At 46.9% G+C, this 22,022-nt stretch overlaps 1 protein-coding gene across 2 annotated transcripts in view; it reads right to left on the bottom strand.

Annotated features, from left to right (window-relative positions):
- ASIC2 (acid sensing ion channel subunit 2) overlaps window positions 1-22,022 on the bottom strand; it is a 1,015,869-nt gene that overhangs the window by 41,785 nt on the left and 952,062 nt on the right. For both annotated transcript variants that reach the window (XM_030862152.2, XM_030862151.2), the window contains exon 3: window positions 20,185-20,312. In XM_030862152.2, the coding sequence (XP_030718012.1) occupies window positions 20,185-20,312 (128 nt within the window). The remainder of the gene's footprint in view (window positions 1-20,184; window positions 20,313-22,022) is intronic.

The raw sequence follows: 22,022 nt of genomic DNA, 5'->3' as shown, positions 1-22,022 counted from the left end.
AAGATATTGCTTCACCGTCCTCTTGCATTGATTTTGATGAGAAATATATGGTCGTCCTTTTCGTTGTTTCTCTGTATGTTAATGAATTATTTTTCTCTGGATGCTTTAAAGATTTTTCTCTTATCACTGATTTTGTGCAATTCTGGTGCAGTTTTCTTCATGTTTCTTGAGATTGGGGTTCGTTGAGCTTTGAAAATCTGTGGATTTATAGTTCTCATCAAATTTGGAAAGGATCTGGCCAACATCTCCCCAAATATTTTTTCTGCCTACCCCCCTTTCTTAAAAAACTCCAAATAAACATGTTAGGCCACTTGATGTTGTCCCATGGCTCACTGATACTCTTTTTTATTAACATCTTTATTGGAGTATAATTGCTTTACAATGGTTTGTTAGTTTCTGCTTTATAACAAAGTGAATCGACTATACATATACATATATCCCCATATCCCCTCCTTCTTGTGTCTCCCTCCCACCCTCCCTATCCCACCCCTCTAGGTGGTCACAAAGCACCGAGCTGATCTCCCTGTGCTATGCGGCTGCTTCCCACTAGCTATCTATTTTACATTTGGTAGTGTATATATGTCCATGCCACTCTCTCACTTTGTGCCAGCTTACCCTTCCCCCTCCCAATGTCCTCAAGTCCTTTCTCTACGTCTGCATCTTTATTCCTGTCCTGCCCCTAGGTTCTTCAGAGCCATTTTTTTTCTTTCAGATTCCGTATATATGTGTTCGCATACAGTATTTGTTTTTCTGTTTCTGACTTACTTCACTCTGTATGACAGTCTCTAAGTCCATCCACCTCACTACAAATAAATCAATTTTGTTTCTTTTATGGCTGAGTAATATTCCATTGTATATACGTGCCACATCTTCTTTATCCATTCATCTGTTGATGGACACTTAGGTTGCTTCCTTGTCCTGGCTATTGTAAATAGAGCTGCAATGAACATTTTGGTACATGACTCTTTTTGAATTATGATTTTCTCAGGGTATATGCCCGGTAGTGGGACTGCTGGGTCATATGGTAGTTCTATTTTTAGTTTTTTAAGGAACCTCCATACTGTTCTCCATAGTGGCTGTACCAATTCAAGAGGGTTCCCTTTTCTTTACACCCTCTCCAGCATTTATTATTTGTAGATTTTTTGACGATGGCTATTCTGACTGGTGTGAGGTGACACCTCATTGTGGTTTTGATTTGCATTTCTCTAATGATTAGTGATGTTGAGCATTCTTTCATGTGTTTGTTGGCAGTCTGTATATGTTCTTTGGAGAAATGTCTATTTAGGTCTTCTGCCCACTTTGGGATTGGATTGTTTGTTTTTTTGATATTGAGCTGCATGAGCTGCTTGTAAATTTTGGAGATTAATCCTTTGCCAGTTGCTTCATTTGCAAATATTTTCTCTCATTCTGAGAGTTGTCTTTTCGTCTTGTTTATGGTTTCCTTTGCCGTGCAAAAGCTTTTAAGTTTCATTAGGTCCCATTTGTTTTTGTTTTTATTTCCATTTCTCTAGGAGGTGGGTCAAAAAGGATCTTGCTGTGATTTATGTCATAGAGTGTTCTGCCTATGTATTCCTCTAAGAGTTTGATAGTATCTGGCCTTACATTTAGGTCTTTCATCCATTTTGAGTTTATTTTTGTGTATGGTGTTAGGGAGTGTTCTAATTTCATTCTTTTACATGTAGCTGTCCAGTTTTCCCAGCAGCACTTATTGAAGAGGCTGTCTTTTCTCCATTGTATATTCTTGCCTCCTCTATAAAAACTAAGGTGACCATAAGTGCATGGGTTTATCTCTGGGCTTTCTGTCCTGTTCCATTGATCTATATTTCTGTATTTATGCCAGTACCATACTGTCTTGATTACTGTAGCTTTGTAGTATAGTGTGAAGTCCGGGAGCCTGATTCCTCCAGCTCCGTTTTTCTTTCTCAAGATTGCTTTGGCTATTTGGGGTCTTTTGTGTTTCCAAACAAATTGTGAATTTTTTTGTTCTAGTTCTGTGAAAAATGCCATTGGTAGTGTGATAGGGATTGCAATGAATCTGTAGATTGCTTTGGGTAGTATAGTCATTTTCACAATGTTGACTCTTCCAATCCAAGAACATGGTATAGCTCTCCATCTGTTTCTATCATCTTTAATTTCTTTCATCAGTGTCTTATAGTTTTCTGCATACGGTCTTTTGTCTCCTTACGTAGGTTTATTCCTAGGTATTTTTATTCTTTTTGTTGCAATGGTAAATGGGAGTGTTTCCTTAATTTCTCTTTCAGATTTTTCATCATTAGTGTATGGGAAGATTTCTGTGTATTAATTTTGTATCCTGCTATTCTACCAAGTTCATTGATTAGCTCTAGTAGTTTTCTGGTAGCATCTTTGGGATTCTCTATGTATAGTATCATGTCATCTGCAAACAGTGACAGCTTTACTTCTTCCTTTCCGATTTGGATTCCTTTTATTTCTTTTTCTTCTCTGATTGCTGCGGCTAAAACTTCCAAAACTATGTTGAATAATAGTGGCGAGAGTGGACAACCTTGTCTTGTTCCTGATCTTAGAGGAAATGGTTTCAGTTTTCCACCATTGAGAATGATGTTGGCTGTGGGTTTGTCCTATATGGCCTTTATTATGTTGAGGTAAGTTCCCTCTATGCCTACTTTCTGGAGGGTTTTTATCATAAATGGGTGTTGAATTTTGTCAAAAGCTTTTTCTGCATCTATTGAGATGATCATATGGTTTTTCTCCTTCAATTTGTTAATATGGTGTATCACACTGATTGATTTGCATATATTGAAGAATCCTTGCATCCCTGGGATAAACCCAATTGATCATGGTGTATGATCTGTTTAATGTGCTGTTGGATTCTGTTTGCTAGTATTTTGTTGAGGATTTTTGCATCTATGTTCATCAGTGATATTGGCCTGTAGTTTTCTTTCTTTGTGACATCTTTGTCTGGTTTTGATATCAGGGTGATGGTGGCCTCGTAGAATGAGTTTGGGAGTGTTCCTCCCTCTGCTACATTTTGGAAGAGTTTGAGAAGGACAGGTGTTAGCTCTTCTCTAAATGTTTGATAGAATTCACCTGTGAAGGCATCTGGTCCTGGGCTTTTGTTTATTGGAAGATTTTTAATCAAAGTCTCAATTTCTCACTGATACTCTTAATTTCAAAAATTCTTTGTTTTCTCTGTATTTCATTACTATTTCTTTAACTAATCTCTTCCTCAAGTAATATAATATTACTTGAAATAACTTGCTGTTAATCCCCTCCAGCATATCTTCCATCTCAAACATTGTAGTTTTTATCTCTAGAAGCTCAATTTAGGTCTTTAAAAAATATGTTCCATGTCCACACGTTGAACATATGGGGTTTAGTTATAACTGTTTTAATGACCTTGTTGGCTATTTGTCCCATGTGTTAGTTCTGGGTTGGTTTCAATGGATTGATCATTCTCCTCGTTATAGGTCATATTTTCTTGCTTCTTTGTATGTCTGGTAATATTTGATTGGATGCCAGACATTGTGAATTTTACCATGCTGGGTGTCAGGTATTTTTGTATTCCTATACATTTTCTTGAGATTTGTTCTGAGACACATTTAAGTCATTTGGAAATAGTTTGACCTTTTTGGGTTTTGCTTTAGGATTTGTTAGGTGGGAAGAGAGCAGCTTTTAGTCTAGGGCTAATTATTCCCCACTACTGAGACAAGACCCTTGTGGATACATTTCCCTACGTCACAGGAATTGTGAGGGTTTCCAGGTTGGCTGGTAGGAATAGGCACTATCCCCAGCTCCGTGTGAATGCCAGGCACTGCTCCTTCTAACCCTCTTGGGTCATTCTTTCCCTGGCCTTGGGTAGTTTTCTCACATGCATACCCCCATCGGGAGCCTGAATTCTGAAGGGGGACCCTTCTATAGATCTTCAGTGTTCTTTCTCTGTGCCTTCCTCTCCTCTTTAATGCTCTGTCTTGTGAACTCTAGCTGCCTTGGTCTTCCTGGACCCTCAGCAAAATGTCCTCAACACAGGGCATCCCTGGGGCTCTGCCTGGGTCCCCCTGCAGGCACTGTGGCTTGGAAACTCTCTAAGGATGCAAGCTAGGGCTGTCATAGTGCTCAACATTTTTGTTTCCCATCTCTCTGGGATCACTGTTCTTTGCTGCCTAATATTCATAACACTTGAAAAAGTTTTTTTTGGGGGGGGGCAGTTGTTTTAGGTGAGAGGATAAACCCACTCTGTTACTATGTCTTGGTTGGATGCCAACATCAGAGTCTCTGCTGCCACCACCAGTCTAAGCCATCTCAACACCAGGCTCATTTTAATACCAGGACTTAAATGTTTTGCCCCAGTAAAGAGCGGATTTGAATCAGGTGTGCCCGACCCTGTGTCATCACCTCTCCATGCAGAAAAGAGTGATGGAGGTCCTTTACAATGGAAGTACTTGCATAGTTATTACCAAATCTGATTCTCTCAAGAGCCAAGTGAGATCAATAGGCATTATTAGCCCATCTGACAGGTAGAGAGTCTGAGGCCCAATGAGTATAGTGACCTGCCCATGGCTGCCTAAAGAATGAATGGCAGAGTCAGGATTATAACCAGGGCCTCTGTCCTCCACTCTGGGGCTGTCTTTGCTGCTTCCTCCCTCTCTGCAAGGCAGCAGGCAGGGAGCTCAGCCTTCATTCTTGCTCTGCATCTGCATCTCCCCACTGGGAAGAGATGAGTAATCCATTCTGATGCTAGAAAACACACGGGAAAGCAGTGCACCATGAATGTAGTCCCAGGCGGGCCCATGCTATGCCTAAATGCATAGCATGGACAGTACAATCCTGTGTTTTCTGACCGTTGCCATGGTGTGTGGACAAAATGGGAGTGTGTTTCCTTGGAAAATTTCAACAGTGATTCATCCTCATTTCTACTAGGACCAATTGAAGAAATGGGTAATCCTGGGGGAATAGCTATAATATTAGCATAATATTAGGATGGTTTGGCATCCATTTCCTGAGCTGACCTTCCTTCCCCTACACCTGGGGCTTCTCATAACACCTGCTTAGGAGGAGGCCTTGTTCCCTGTCTGGGTTCCTCCAAGCATGTCCTGTTCTGGACAAAATAAAAGCAGAGCATGCCAGGGTAACTGAAGGCGGTATTTCTAAATTGTTCGAGTTCTACCCATCAGGAAGTGGGTTGCTGTCATTAAGTGGCTTCTTAAAAGCTTATAAAATAAAGCAACATTGGGCTTCCCTGGTGGCGCAGTGGTTGAGAGTCTGCCTGCCGATGCAGGGGACACGGGTTCGTGCCCCGGTCCGGGAAGATCCCACATGCCGTTAAGCGGCTGGGCCCGTGAGCCATGGCCACTGAGACTGCGCGTCCGGAGCCTGTGCTCCGCAACACGAGAGGCCACAACAGTGAGAGGCCCGCGTACCGCAAACAACAACAACAACAACAACAAAAACAACAAAAAAAATAAAGCAACATCATCACATTTGAAGAGAAGCTGGCATCAGAAAGAGATATGGAGCTTTGAAATGGCTTCTTCTTAATCGAGGGTCTCAGTTCCTTAGTTACTGTGAATTCTGCCTACACGAGTGGTCAGAAGGCCTGGCTCCTTTGGTGGCCTGTGAGCTCAGAGCAGGGTGTGGGGGGAAAGAGCACAAGCTTTGGAAACTGCAAGGTCTGGGTTTGGCATCTTAGTAGTGGCATGCACTCTCCACTACTCTTTCCACTATTAAGCCTCAGTTTCTCCATCTGTAAGATGGGCACAGGGAAGCCCATTGCAAGGTGGTCGTGATGAGGCAGCCTGGATAAAGTACCTGGTGCACATTGCTCACTCACTTCCACCATCACACTCGTGGTCCTGAGAGTCTAAGGACAAAAAATGATGGTGTCCACTAGGGCATCTCCACTCTATGAACTGTGATGGAATGCTACCACTGACGTTAAAGAGATCTCACGACAGGAGAAGATGCTCATGGGAAGTGATGCTGAGGACAAAAGGGGAGAACAAAATCCAAGTCCAATGAACAAACTGGACTAGAGATGATTGTCGGAACTTGCCCAACCAAAGTCTTCCCGAGAGGGCCCAGCCACCATGGGCTTGGGGCAAGCGGAGGTTACGAGGAGGTAAAACCATGTGTAAGTGTGTCAGTTGGGTTAGGAAGCCTGCCAGTAGGGAGAGAGAAGACTGAGGGATGTGAGGACATCACATGTGGCCTCTGAAAGGAGGGAGAGAGGAAGAGGGACAGGGAGGGAGGGGGAGGGGGGAGGAGGATACAAAACAAGAGACATGCACAGATGGAGTAAGAGAGAGCGGGTCCTTTGCTCTGGGTTTCAGATGCCACAGGCTGTCTGTGCAGTCTTTTCTCTCTATACGCCCTTCTGCAGGCTTCAGGAACCATGGCCCTTTCTTTGCTTATCCTCTGAAGGCCACCTGCTCCTTGTAACCCGAACAGCCCTAACTAAGGCAGAAACAAACAACAAAGCACACGGAGACCAAACGGCAAGGAAAGATACCGAAAGCATAACCATTCCTTCCTCTGAGTGGGGGTTCTATGGGTTATTTTTTCCTATTTTTTTGGTTTCCCCCCAAATCTTTATGTTGAGCACATATTAACATCTCACTGGCCCACAAGACCCATGACAGCTGCTGCTGGCTCTTTTTTTTGTCTATTTGTTGGCCATGCCCCTCTCTCCATCCTTTTTGGAGGCACTGTGCCTCTGTCTGAGTGGCCCCTTCCCCTAGGCCTTCTAGTAATTTCCATTTCCTGAGCTGATCTTCCTTCCCCTACACCTGGGGCTTCTCATAACACCTGCTTAGGAGGAGGCCTTTTTCCCTGTCTGTGTTCCTCCAAGCATGTCCTGTTCTGGACAAAATAAAAGCAGAGCATGCCAGGGTAACTGAAGGTGGTATTTCTAAACTGTTCGAGTTCTAGGCTTTGGGGTCCAGCTGATCCCGATTCCAGGTTGTACTACTTCCTGGCTGTGTGTCCTTGGCAATTTTCTTAACTTCTCTGTGCTCCAGTTCGATTTTCTGTAAAATGGTTTCCAATCATTTCTACCTTATTAGATTTGAGAAGCATGCCCGAGATAATGGGTAGGATGCATTTAGAAAGGTTCTGGACTCAGTTCTGATCCCTTGAAAGCGGTTCTGGACTCAGTGTTTTCCACAGAGTGATGTCTCCCATGCTGCTGTATCTCCTCTGAGAGGCGGGGAGGCCCTGCCTGTGTTCTTCCTCACTGAGGTTCTAAACGTGGCTAAGCTCAGCTACCTCTCCTATATCTGCCATCACCAAGCACCAGAGTGTCCCCATCGTCCTTTACCCTTTGGGTCATAGAAGCAGCTGTGCCAGCAGTGGGTCTGGGGTTTAACCTCAAGAGCACCCTGACCACCCCAGATAGAGCACCGCCTGCCCTGGCTGGGTCTGTTCCTCCTGCTGGCTCCTTCCAGATCTCTTCTTGGAGGTGTGGGGGGCTGAGTTCAGTTCAATTCAATACACATTGACTGAGGCCTTATCATGTACTGAGCACCGGGGCAGGTATGGGGACATGCACAGGAGTGTCTCAGTCCCAGAGACAGATGCGTGAAGGGAAAGACCTGGAAGTATGGTACCTGTTGCCTTTATGGTGGGGCAGGGAGATGATGTCACGCTCATAGCAGGGATGAAAACTGAGAGTGGGGACGTCCCTCGGATGCACTGCTGAGGCAGGGAAGAGGCGAGCACGATTTTAGGAGCTACGGAATTAACAAGGATAGCTATCAGTCTAATCCAACCTAATCGACCCAATCCAATCTAATTCAATCTCACCCAACCCATTGGACTAATTAAACGCATTCCCTGTGGATGGAGGGCCAGCATGGTGCCAGGCTCTGTGCTCTTCAATCTTTGGGAACTGTGGACTCTGGCCCCAGGCCTGGGGGAAGGGTGGGGACACTTTTTGTTTTAAACTTCCAAACCAGACAAAAATCTTTACAAATTTTCTTTCCTAGCAGGGAAACTTCAGAGCTGCAGGCCTTTCCCTATGGCCTCTGCGTGTGCCGGGAGCAGAAGCAGGGTCCGGTGGAGGCTGTCTGCTGGGGAAGGAATTGCAGGACCAGCCTGGAGAGGAGGCTGTCCCTGGGAGTAGCAGGGAGTAGCACCCCATCCCCGGTATGTGAGCCAGTCTGTTAGATGCCGGGTCCAAACCAGAAAACATACTTGTTAATAGCTGCATTACACACGTCTTTAAAAGTTGCACGATTAATACATGAATGCACAAGTGCATTCTCGTTATAAATATTCCAGGGATCCAGAAAAAGTGGAAAATCTTAAACACTCAGTTCTGTTCTTTTCCTCTGAGCACCTGTCAGTATTTTTTAAATTCTCCAGAATTCTTCTGTGTGCTACCGTGCGCGCATACACGTGCATTTATAAATATATAGTTTAGTTTAGTGTGGTGGTATTTTTAATACAAATGAGACCACACTGTATGTGTTGTTCTTTTTTTTTCCACTTATCAATATGTCTTGGAAAATTTCCCCAAGGGACCTCCAGGTCTTTCTTACCCATTTTAACTGTTGCAGGGGGTTGGGGGAAACACATATGCATTTGCCCTCCTTAATTTAATCATCATTTCATCGATGAACTAAATTGTTTCTAAGTTTTTACTCTCACAAAAATTGAGAGCTGCAGAAAAGACCTTCATCCGTGCTTCTTGGGGTACATGTGTAAGTATTTCTTTATGTCAGATTCCAAGAAGGAAAACCGCTCTCCCTTGAAGAGGAGGTGTGCTTTTTTTATTTGAGTGGATGCTGTTAAGTCCCCACCCACATCGCTAGCCTAAAAGGCCCTACCAGTTTACACTCCACTCAACAGCTGTCTTGTCTGCCCTCTCCAGAGATGGGTGTCATCTTTTCTGGGGCCCTGCTCCCCTTCTGCTTGTTCCTTTCACAGTCTTCTTGGCTCTCCTAGAGACCTTGGCCAAATGCTATCTTCCTGTCCTTTGTCACCTAATTGTGTCAAAGGACTGGGTGTGCTATCTTAAAACATAAAACATGGGACTTCCCTGGCGATTCCCTGGTTAAGACTCCGTGCTTCCATTGCAGGGGGGATGGGTTCGACCCCTGGTCAGGGAACTAAGATCTCACATGCTGCATGGCATGGCCAAAAAAAAAAAAATAATAATAAAAAGCAGGAGTGATGACTCTCATTTAGGAATGATTTTTTTGTTCCATGATAGGATATGCTACCGGGTTTGAATCAATTCATTAACCAATATTGATTCACTCTGCAATTAATTAATTGATTGATTGATTTACAGCGTTAGGGTCTGTGCTAGTTGCTCAGAGTCCTTGCCTTCAGACAGCACACTCTCATTGATGGAGCAAGACATGCAAATAACTTGGGTTATTCAGGTAACTTTGTATTAATAGCCAGATGGCTGTTGTTAAAATGTTTTAAATGCCCAAAGGAGATAGATCTCAGTAGGTGAGAAACTGGAGATATTTTAGGGCTAGAGCTAACAGATTAGCACTAAGATTTACTTGCCCACAGCTGAATGATTACAGGGGCTGTTCAGTCCATTTGTAACAACATAAACAAACGTTCGGACTTTGCCATCCCCGGAGGGCAACAGTTGTTTTCAGGAGGAAGGAGGAGGGGAGAAAAAGGAAAGCGATGTCTTTTCCAGGCCCCTTTCCCCCGCCCTTGCCAAGGGAATCTGACCGTCAGCAGGACTGTTCACATTCGTTCATTCATACATTCATTCTGCTGGATATTTCTACAAGAGTTGTTTGTGACTATCTAGCCTTCCCAGGTGGCCAGAAAAAGCTTTCAGCCCGCATAAGGAGGTGTCCTCTACAGGTTTTGTTTTGTTTTGTTTTCCCCTATATATAAAAACAACAGGCATCGGAAACCAAGGCCACCCTGTTCAGGGTTCAGATGGTGCTCGTGAATCGAAAGAGAACGTGGTACTGGGTAGCATGACCCAACCAAAGAATGTTCGGATTTATTAACTTGTCTCCTGAGTAAGAAAAAGGAGGGGGCTTCCCTGGTGGCGCAGTGGTTAAGAATCCACCTGCCAATGCAGGGAACACGGGTTCGAGCCCTGGTCCATGAAGATCCCACATGCTGCAGAGCAACTAAGCCCGTGCACCACATCTACTAAGCCTGCACTCTAGAGCCCGCGAGCCACAACTATTGAAGCCCATGAACCACAACTATTGAAGCCCGCAAGCCACAACTACTGAAGCCCGTGCGCCTAGAGCCTGTGCTCCGCAGCGAGAGAAGCCACTGCCATGAGAAGCTCGCGCACCGCAACGAAGAGTAGCCCCGGCTTGCCGCAACTAGAGAAAGCCCGTAGGCAGCAACGAAGACCCAATACAGCCAAAAATAATAAATAAATAAAATAAATAAATTTATTAAAACAAAGAAAAAGAAAAAGAAAAAGTAGGTGAGTCAACAGACAGTAGGTCTCCTTTCCTCTGCTGGGTCTGAGGAGGAAATAAGCCACTGAGAGATAAGCAACTGGCTTCTGATGTCAGAGCTAGTGCAGAGAGGATCCAGGAGAAACTAGTTCTGCCCTGAGGGATGCTGGTGAGAGTGGGTACCACAAAGTTCTGGACTGTGGACCCGGACTGGAGCTGCCATGTCAGTTAGTACCATTTTTGGCTCATCCTTTTTTTTCTCCATGCACTCAGTAAAAAGACTTTTTTTTTTTTCAGTTCTTAGTGTTAAAGACTGTTGAATTTGGTTACATCATCCCTGAAGGCTAAGCATAGCTGAAATGGATTGCAAATTATTGAAGTTAGCCCTCCGAGATCATTCTACAACATTCCGTCCAACCATCTTTCCATTTAAGAATTATAAGACCTAATATTTTCCCTTAAGAAGTTTACAGTATACTGGGGGCTTATTACACAGACACATATAGCTCTTAATCTCCTGCTAGACTGTAAGCTCTGAGAAGAACCAGGTAAGTCCTGTCCATTACTGTATCCCTCATGCCCAACACTGTGCCTAGCACATAGTAGATGCTCAATAAATGAATGTGTCAGCAGGAAATGATCAAGGAATGGGGCTAGTAGGCTCGCAGCCTGTGCGAGGGGGCAGTGTGTGGATCAGCAGTGGGGCTGCTGGAGAGTAGAGGGGTTTAGTCACTGGAAAAAGTGATGGCCAGAGCCAGGATGTGGAATTTGGACTTTATTTTCTAGGTTGGGAAAGACATTAATGGGTCTTAAGCAAGAGAGTGAGATGATAAAGTAGGGTCTTTCTCTTTCATACATTCATTGAGTCATTCATTCCATTCAATATAATTATCAAGTATCTTCTCTATGCAAGGCACTATACAAAATGCTGAAATACAAAGAACAGAAATAAGACGGAGTCATATCCTCAGAGAGCTCGCCATCTGGTAGGGAGAGAGATAGGTAAACAGATGATTATCATGTGTAAATTTTATGCTAGAGATTCACACAGAATACTCCAGGGTGGCCTTATGGATGAGGGAACGTTAGAGCTGAATCTCGAAGGACTCATACAAATTAGGTGAAGAGAGGGTGGGAAGGGTGTTGCTGGCAGGGAGAGAGAGGAGAGAGCATGTGATGCTTGGGAATAACTGCACACGGTTGAGGAGAGCTGGTGCTTTGCGTGGGAGGCCGGGGGAGGAGAGGAAGATGCTGCTGAAACGTAGGCAGCAGCCGGAACAGAAAGGGCTGTGAAGAGGGTCCTGGACTTTATCCTCGAAGAAATGAGGGAGGGAGATGCTCAGATTCGTGCTGATGCAGAGAATGGATTGGAGAGGGACAAGGTGGGCGGCAGGGAGACCAGCCAGGCAGTTGCTGTTCTTATCCAGGAGAGAGATCATGAAGGACTGAATTAAAGTAGTGTCTGGGGTGGGCGACAGTGATAGCTAGTGTTTATCGAGCACTTGCTGGATGCCAGAACTGTTCTGCGCACACGCGTTAACTCACTTAGCCTTCTAGTCACCCTCTGGGACAGAAACCATCATTATTCCCATTTTACAGACGAGGAAATGAGGCACAGGGTCACCATCTAGGGCGTGTGTATTTGTACTCAGGCCATCTACAGGGTTGGGGGACCGTGGCTGGGGGAGCAGTTTTGGGGTGGAGGTGTGGGGCAGGGGAAGAGGATGCGTTCAGTTTAGACTTTTGATTTGAGAAGCCCACGGGACTCCGAGGGGAGGCATTTGGCAGTACCTGGAGTCCTGCGTTGGGGGTCAGGAAAGAGATCTGGGGCTGGGGGTAGTGCTTTGAAAGTCATGGTAAAGGGTGAGCTCAATTAAGGAAATTGCAGAATGGGACAAGCAAAGCCAGCATCCTGGGACGCCCATCATCTCAGGGGTGAACAGAGAAGGAAGTGCTTATGAAGATGACTCAGGAGGAGCAGAAAGAGAGGTGGGAAGAAAACCAGACCAGAGTGGGGAGAAGAGGGTCTCAGGGAGGGCGTGGCCAACAGTCCACATGCTGCTGGGAAGCCAGGTGGGATGAAGTGAGGAGTGTCCTGACCGACAAAGATTGGGTTTGGCCACAGAGATTTCATGGGCCACCTTGATGACAAAGAGTTTCCGTGGGATGCTAGAGGTGGGCCGGGAAGGGAAAGGGAGGTGAGGAAGTAGAGAGAAGCAAGTCTAGACAACTGTTTGGAGACTCTTTTAGGGAGGGAAGGAGGAGGAGAGGCTGCGAGGCAGAGAGTAGGCGAAATAGAGTGACTTTACCTCTTTCTAAGACGTAAGCATTTTTTAAAACATATTTATATATTTTTTAACATATTTACAATTTATTGTATAATTGCTTTACAATGGTTGCGTTAGTTTCTGTTTTATAACAAAGTGAATCAGCTATACATATACACACATCCCCATATCTTAAGCATGTTTTATTGACTTTGAGATTTCCCCCAACAGAGCTGAGCACATTTGCTCATCCTAGCCAAGCAACACTTCTTTTAAGGACCCTTCTCCTTCCTGCTCTACGCCCTGTCATCACCTCCACCTTGACAAAAACAAACTCTCCTTGTGTAGGAAGAAAAGGTGAAAACCTGACTCTTGGCAAAACCATCTGGGGATCTGAAGATCTTTCTCCCTTCGAGGAGGAGTGGCAACACGTGAGGAAGCAGCTAAGCTAGTAGATGCTTAATTGATTCTTATTTTCATCTATGTGTGGGGAACACTATTCCCTGTTGAGCATGGAGGTATGGCCACACAGCAGGCTATCCTGCCTCCTGGTGCCTCCCCAGCGCTTTCTGGAGCAGAACTGGATGCTACCATGTTTGTGCGGCTCCAGCTTTGACATTTTGGAAGTTGCTGAAGGCATGTGGAACAAATTCTCTCCCCTGCCTTGAAAAACACAACTGGGCAAGCCTCCATTTTTAACGGGGCCCGTGAAGCATATTAAGGACCATGGATCTAGCTGTCAGATGGACAAATGAGTCTTCTCTTTTGAAAGGCACTTAGGAAGTTGTATTTGGAGGAGCTGTCAAAAGCATTTGGGGGCATCCCACCCAACATCTGGGCCTTTTTCATTTGAGGGTAGAGGCGGGTGTACTGTTTCTCGTTGTGAGCCATGGTGGGATTCCCTCCAAATGTTGGAGATGCGGCCAACCTACGCTGATGGTAAAGGCTTAGGCTTCTGTAGGAGCCGACCGTGCCCACGCGGCCTGCCAGTGACCTAACTGGGGCCGGCGAGACGCAAACATTTGTGTTTGCCTTGTGTATCTACAGCCCCAAAGAGTCTAGCAAGCAGCTGATTGATGCAGGGTGTGGTGTGACCGTGGGCATTCTCATGGTACTCTGCATACAGCCCGAGTGAGGAACCAACACACAGTCCAGGTTGCGGAATCGGAACCCTTCTCATTCCCAATGGCTCCACACTGGTAGTAGAAGGGCTTCTTGGTGAGAATGGGGTATATCTGGGCAGTGATTAGCAACTCTGGTTCCCCAAGGCATTTCTGAGACCCTCGAATATAAACGCAGGGCCATGTTTCCCCGAAAACTTTCTGAACAATGAGGCTGGTGGCCAACCGACTGCCCAGGGTCTGCAGAGTCATCCTCAGTCCCGCCAAGAAGTATGGGCAGGGCGGTTGAATAAAGATTTGATGGACACATTGGATAAAGATTTAGAAATCAAGACTCACCGCCAGGCTCTTTGAGGAGGAAGTGGGAGATGATGCAAATTTTCTTATATCAAATCATGACAGGAAGTCCCATCAGGATTAGCAATCGCCTTCAGTGAGGGGCAAAGACTCTGACTGGCGACATCAACGTAAACGATGTTGTGCTCTTATTACATGAATGTCCTAGATTTTCTCTTTCACATATATTCGCTCACTCATTTAATTCTCCCCACGGTCCAGAGTTCGGGGAGGACCTTCCCATCTGTTCCATCCACTCTCAGGCACACAGATGGCTTCCAGATCTCTGTCTCCAGCCCTGACCTCTTTCGTGAGCTTTTGCTTTGATTAGGATCTCTAAGTGTGCAGCCAGCAATGATACAGATACCATCACCCACCACAGGCTGGCTCCACAGCCTCAGGGAGGAGCAGGGCCCCCAGGGCAGATTTTAAAGGGAGTTTTGGCAGGCGGGGGCGGGGGAGGCAGGGAGGGCGCTGGAGCGCAGCATCTGAGTGGTCTTTGGGCCCAGAGTGCAGACCTGAGTTAGTATACAGTTCATTCTTTCAATCCTGCACGTTTACTGAGCTCATATCTAAGCAAGGCACGGGGGATAGAGAATCCGAGAGACACCGTCCTTGTTCTCAGGGAGCTCCCAGCCTAACTGAGTCAAGGGCTGATTGATGGGGGCTAAGGAAGACAGTTCGTAAGAGGAAGGCATAGGGGCAGCGATGCACAAGGGGAGGTCAATTCTGCAAGGAGAGTTTTACATCTCTTAGGAGTGGGATAAAATTGCTGAGAAGCCTGCTTGATTCTGTGAGCGCTCCAAGGCGGGACCAGGTCTCCCTCATCTTCGTCTTCCCAGCAAAGCAGGTGCTCAGTGAATATTTGCTGAAGGAATAAATGAATGTATAGGGTGTTATATGGAGCGACTATCTGCTCCTTGGGGGGTGGCAGGACAGGACGGGGAAGGTCTTCTTAGAGGCTGTGCTCTTTGAGCAGTGGCTAGAAATAGGACTAGGCCTTTGCCAGGTAGGTAAGACCAGGAAGGGGTGCTGGGCAGAAGGAACAGTGGGGGCAAGTGCACAGAGGCAGGCATCAGAGAGCATGGTGTATTTGGTGGATGGGTCTCTGACACTGGGATGCAGGGGACAGGTTGGTCAACCATGGGCAGTTGATGAGGCTGGAGAGGTGGGCAGGGGCCAGGCTGAACAGGACCTCGGACGCCATTCAAAGAGGTTGGGCTTTTGCGAATTACAGGAAGCCCACGAATTTAAGGGTTTTAAGTAGGGCAGCCATGTGGCTGCCATGTGTGTGTCCTGGGGAAGGGACACACGACCAAGGAGCACAGACAGAGCCTCTCTTCTAAAGTTTTAGGGTGGCTGCATACCCCAACCCCTGCTTCTCACTAGTAGGAACCCAGGTTCTGCCTCTCAGACCAGGGGAGGGGGGTTTATCTCACATGTCCTTGCCACCATGGACCTTAACAGCACCCCACGCCAGCTGGCATGAAGGAAGGAGTCTGCAGGTGGCAGAGCAGGTGTAAAACTGCTGTCGCCCAAACTTCCAGGTGGTTCCCGTGTGCTTGAGTGACCCCCAGGCTGCTAACGCTGGAGGCCCTTCGAGGTCATCTAACCCAGCCCTTCCATTCTATGGATGGGAACACTGAGGCCCAGGGACGGAGGCAACCTGTCTAAGTTCTCATGCGCAGTCAGGACTAGAATCCAGGCCTGTGGGCTCCCTGTCTGGTTTTCTCTCTCCAGATAGATCTGTGCTCATAGCCGAGTCCTGCAGTTCCCTTAGCTCGGCGACCTGAAGCAAGTGACTTGGCAGTTTTGTCATCTGGAACGTGGCATAACAATATCCCCCTTTTGGGGCTGTTGTGGGGAATAAATGAAATAATGCAGGTCAAGTGTCTCTGCAGCTTAACGCCTGGCGGGGAGTGTGCGCTCAGGTAGGAGGAACTGTTCTCTCCCTCCGTGTTCTGTTTCTGCTCTCAGCGTGTTATCCCACTGCCTGTCTCTGGTGGTGGGGGTACTGGGATGGTGCAGGGTCTCCTGCAGCAGCTGAGCCAGGGGGGCACTTCTCAGATTGTCCAAGGAAGGCAGGGGCATACCTTGGCTTATTTGGGTTTAGGGCAAATACAGATGGAAAAAAGCATTCTTTGGTCTGGGTTACAGCCCAATGGTGTGTTCTTTTGGATGACAAAGTAAAGTGCAAAATATTGAGAGAAGTGCGTGTGTAATTTTGCACGGGTGGGATGACTTTACCAGGCAAAAGGACTTTCCCGTTTACAAAGGAATTCATGGCAGGAGTCCTGTAAGTTACCAGTTCCGCTCAGGGCTTTCACTCAGGAGTCAATTTCCCCAGCATGATTCACACCAAGTTTCTAGGAAAGGGCCTTCTGGCCCCCCAAATAGTCTTGTCATCTCTGGCCTTCTTTCAAGATTCCCTTGAGCTTTGAGCTGAAGCAGCAGAATCTTGGAATGGGAACAGCGTAGCCGCTATAGGTTGTAAGACCATGGTGACTTTATGTGCCATTGAGAAAGAAAAAACATCGCCAGTTGTAACGGACGCGCAACAAGCCCCAATTTCAGAAATGTGAAAAAAAATTTGCATCTTAGAATCAATGTTTGAGAACCAGGGTCAGCTGGATAGGTTAGTACTAATGGCAGAGTTGAGAATATACCAATGGGGGCCAATCCACAAAGCATACTTGTCTTAAGATTATTTAACGGTTATTTTTCCTATGTGAAAGAAACCACTAATACGTAGGTTCCCTGAGGACAGACACTGGGTCTGGTTCGCTCACCACCGTATCCCTATCGCTTCACCCATAGTAGGTGTTCAACAAATATTTGTTCAACAAGTAAATAAAACAAAGCCGCCTTATAAGACACGTGGCGAAACCAGACAAGAAAACATCATTCAGAATTCCCCCACTGTGGGTACTTTGCCTTATTTCCTTCCAGTCTTATTTCCTATGAATATGCTCTTTTATATACGTGTAAACACAATGTATTATTAGATTTAGCTCCAGGATGTGTCTTTGTATTTCTCTATTAATATGAATGAAGGGATGAAATGAGATGGTGTGGAAATGCTTTGAAGACTGTAAAATGTTTAACCAAATATCTTATTATTACTTATAATAACCATAGCAATGCTAATACGAATGAGGCTGATTTTCTGAAAATATACTTCAAAGCCAACAATGAATTTGTCCTCTGAAGCTGGGAATATGTTCTGTCCCTGACCGCCACGGGGAGTCCCTCTGTTTCATGTTGGGAAGAGAAAGAGACTTAAGGGTTCTGAGAAGTTATCAGCTCCAGATTCCCACCAGGCCCAGAAATTTCTTTGGTGTCGGTAAGAGGGGTCAGTGTGGAGTGGGGAGGACAGAGCACATCTCTCAGGCCAACGACACAGGAGCCTACAGAGAGCTTCCTTCTTTCCAACCTTCGCTAGTGGTGAGATGGAGTTACCCTGTGGGTTTCAAGGAAGGCTGTTCACTTCCTCTGCATGGTAATAGCAGTGTGGACACCAGAGAGGTGTCCGTACAGGTAAGTCATGCAGGATCAGAGTGGTGGTTACTTTCAACAAAACACAAAATCAGATTCGCATCGGAAAACTAGCCCCAAATTCACCATTAGATAGTCAAAGAATTCATGGACACACTTATTAGTATAACCCATGTCTGGTTCTTCGAAGGGAGGTAGATTGACTCACATCACACACAAAAGGCAGGACTAGCCAGGCTCCTCTGTGCCCTGTTCTCCATGAGGCCTCAACCTTGGCCTACAAAGACTTGGAAAAACACTAACATAGTTTCCTTCCTTCTTTCTTTCCTTTTCTTCCTTCCTTCCTTCCTTCCTTCTTTCTTTCTTGTCATTAGCCCTTCATTTTCATTGAAATGGATAGTTTAGATGAAGAACAGAACTAGAATAGTGTTAACAATCGAATTCTGAAAAATCACATTTGTATAAAGGAAATAAAAAAGGCCAACAGAATTCCAGAAAAGGTGCGGCCCGTATTACTGCACTTGGATGAAGCATGCTGTTCAGGGTAGCATACTACTACTTAGGCCACACAAGCCCAGGAGCAGGAGGCAAACAGAGGGCAGAACTCCAGGTAGTATTTATTCTGGATTCTCCAGTGAGCTCAAGAATAGTTAGTATTTTTGAAACATTCAGCTAAAGCTCTTTACGAAAATGACCGTGTCTTCAACACGTTTTTCCACTAACGCAGTTTCTCACAGCTCAAAGGCAAATCCCTGGGATGACCCTAGCCCCCTTAAAGTCCCCGCCTAAGAACTCAAGACTGCCGAAAGAACTTACTGTTTGTTTGTTCCTGCTGAGACCAAAAGGTAGGGCCCCTGTCTCCCTGTCTCTGCAGGAGGAGAGAAGCCTAACTGTGATGGGGTCCTATTAGCAAACTTGGATGGGTTCCACAGGCACTGACCCCCACCCCCTGACTTCCAGCTTTTTGTAATGCTTCATCTCCCTGACTCTGCTCAGGCACCCTCTATCCCCCCAACCCTCCCCCTCATTTTCCCTTTAAAACGCCAAGTGCCTTCTGCACAAATCGAAGTTGAGTTCAGTTCAGGCTGAACCCTCTTCCCTACTGCAATAGTATATTACTGATTAAATCTGTCCTTGCTGCTTTGTTTATCTGACAGTACTCGAAGGAAGGCTTGCTGCTACACCCAGGCTAATAGCTTGGGCTCCGGGCTCTCTGCACACCTTGACCTGCTAGTCTGCACTCACGCTTCCTGATTCAAATCCTCAGCCTTGAACTTGGCTCTGTGCTGTCTGCTTCATGCCCGCCTTCTTTGTCCTCTAGGATGAAGTTTTCTGGTCGTTTCACCAGGCTCCCACCTTGCACACTCGTGAATACTCCACTTCTGCCTACACTGCCTGCCTCTATCTCTGAGCCGCTTAGTTGCCGGGCCAACCTCCCAGCCTTCTCTACCCCAATCTCAGAGCCACCATCCCACCTGCTACATGTTGCAGTGGAGGCTGATCTTGATATTTAGCAACGGCCCAGGCATTAAGTACAGGGAATAGTTCGTGAGGCCTGCGCCACCAACGTTTTCCCAGCTCGCTTAGGGAGTTAAAACCAGTTTCCGATACAGAAGATCGCTTTATAAAATGGCTAAGGAATCACTGATCAGTACTGGATGAGAGATGATTTGGGCCAAATTGTAAAAACAAGCGGAGCTGCTAAGTTACGTGTGCATCTCTTTGCTGACTGCTGCTCCCGTTCTCCGGGGTCTCCTCTCCTCACACCCTAGAGCTGGGCTCTCTGTTACTCATTCACCTCATTCTTTGCTCCAGGCCTCCCAGGGCACGTTGTCTTGGGCGACCTGGTTTAGGACTCCCTCAGAGTCGTAGGCTCTCCAGCTTTTATTCTAGGCAAACCAGGAGATCAGAGAAAAAAAGCATCCCCATGTCTCTCTGCAGTCCTGTTTGGAGGCTTCCTCCCCACTGAGAATTTACAAAGGTCTCCCTTCTGAGGTGTGGAAGCCGTGTCACATCTGTGCCAATCCTCACTCCACGGACGCACAGAGTTGATGTAGAAGTCCCGGCTGGCTGGGAGGGTCCCTCCTCTGGTGCTAAATCAGAGAGCAGACAGGAACCCATGAAGAGGCTTCCCTCCACTTAAACTCTGTTACAAGAGAGTGATGCTCTATCCCTGTTCCTTTTTGCAGGCCACCTGGCTTTGTATCACCACAGTGATGAAACACACCAAACCCTGATGAGCAATTTCCCTCAGCAACCACTGGACTCCCATCCGACCCGCACAAAGATTTTTTTCCCAGAATGTTTTGGGAAAAAAACCCCCAACCAGTTGAGTGAAAAAGCAAATAAGCTGGGCTTCCCTCATGCCCAATTGCAGAAACCGACAGGCGGTACAGGAGAATTGGATTACAGAGGTCAGCCTGATACATTTCTCCAATTTCAGGGTGAGTCTCTTTACTGAGCCCAGCCCCGCTCCTGCCTCCTGGGTGGATTCAGAGCCTTCCAGGAGTGGGAATCCCATTTCTCCTCCTCACGTGGCAGGTGGCCGGGAGAGACCAAGGACCGCTGATCCAGAGAGCCCTGGGGACTTACCCTCTGCTCCTGTGTGGCCACGAAAGTCTGGAACCCTGGTGCCACCCCAAAGCCTAGCTCTTGGATGAAAGGCGGCTCAGACTGACTGTGGATCTGAACCTTCACGCCTGCTTCAAACGTCGTTTCCTCTGAAAGAACAAAGATGGACAGAGCCATGGGTCAATGATAACAGATGCTCATGGAGTCCTGGGACTGAAAAGCTCAAAAGGATGCTGGAAAGGCCCCACGGTAGGCAGAATCATGGCCCCCCAGAGATGTGCACATCGTCGTCCCTGGAAACTGTGGCTGTGTTACCTTACATTGGTGAAAGGGATGCTGCAGATGTAACTAAGGATTTTGAGGTGGGGAGATTGTCCTTGGTCATCCAGGTGGCCCAATGTGATCACAAGGGTCCTTACAAGAGGGAAGCGGGAGGATCAGAGTCAGAGAGATGTGGAAAAATCTATGCTGCTGGCTTTGAAGATGGAGGAAGGATCCGTAAGCCCAGGGATGCAGGCAGCTTCCAGAAGCTAGAAAAGGCAAGGGAATGGATTTCCCCTAGAGCCTCTAGAAGGAATGCAGCCCTGCTGACACCTTAAAATACATTTTTGACTTCTGGCTTCCAGAGCTGTAAGATAATAAATTCATGTTGTTTGATGCCTCTAAGGTTGTGGCAATCTGTTGGAGTAGCGATCAGAAACGCATTCAGCTCAGCTAGGCCCACCAACGTTTTGCTTCAATCTGCAAAACTATAGAACGGGATTATGAAGTGAGTTAAGCACCTATTCTCTTTATTGACTAACTTCTCCACTGGGCCATGAGCTGAGGCGAGGAGATCAGGAGAAGGAAAACACGATGATACAGCAGTTGAAATAAAAATACGGGGCCACGGGGCTTCCCTGGTGGCGCAGTGGTTGAGGGTCCGCCTGCCGATGCAGGGGACACGGGTTCGTGCCCCGGTCCGGGAAGATCCCACATGCCGCGGAGCGGCTGGGCCCATGAGCCATGGACGCTCACCCTGCGCGTCCAGAGCCTGTGCTCTGCAACGGGAGAGGCCACAGCAGTGAGAGGCCTGCGTACCACAAAAACAAACAAAAACAAACAAAAAAAAACACGGGGATTTCCTGTAAGCCCCTTGGAGCTGCAGGAGATGGGAAACTAGAAAAGAAGCTTCTCCCCTTTTGTCCTTTGGCAGGAGAAACAGCCCTCGGCAGTGAGCGGGGGAGGGACAGCAGAAAGGGATGGGATGGCGGAGCCTGGCTCATCCTATATGTTGGTGCTCATAATTGGCGGGAAGTGCACCTATGGGATCTATCAGCCTTTCCTGGGTCTCCTTCTCTTATTCTTTGCAAACAGCTTGAAGCATGAGTTTTCCAAAATGCAAATCTGAGTCACTTATAAGGAGCCCAATCTCCTTCACCTGCCCCCGTTCCAGCCTTGCTCTGGGCAGCCCTCTGCTTCGTGGCACTATGTGTTCCAACCCACCAGGGCTGCCAGATTGGTTGTTACTGATCCCTGCTCTACACGGAGCACATGCATCTCCTTCTGCCTGGAATGTCTTTATTTATTTTTGCGTTACGCGGGCCTCTCACTATCGCAGCCTCTCCTGCTGCGGAGCACAGGCTCCGGACGCGCAGGCTCAGTGGCCATGGCTCACGGGCCCAGCCGCTCCGCGGCACGTGGGATCTTCCCAGACCGGGGCACGAACCCGTGTCCCCGGCATCGGCAGGCAGACTCTCAACCGCTGCGCCACGAGGGAAGCCCCTGGAATGTCTTTTGCTTGGTCCACCTGACCATCTCCCTTCTCGTCACTGAAGATTCAGCCCCCAGCCCCAGCCCAGAGCCACTCCTTCTCCTGC

The sequence above is a fragment of the Globicephala melas genome, chromosome 20 (genome assembly GCF_963455315.2).
Source record: "Globicephala melas chromosome 20, mGloMel1.2, whole genome shotgun sequence".
NCBI lineage: Eukaryota > Metazoa > Chordata > Mammalia > Artiodactyla > Delphinidae > Globicephala > Globicephala melas.
This window is presented reverse-complemented; position numbering and strand designations above follow the sequence as displayed.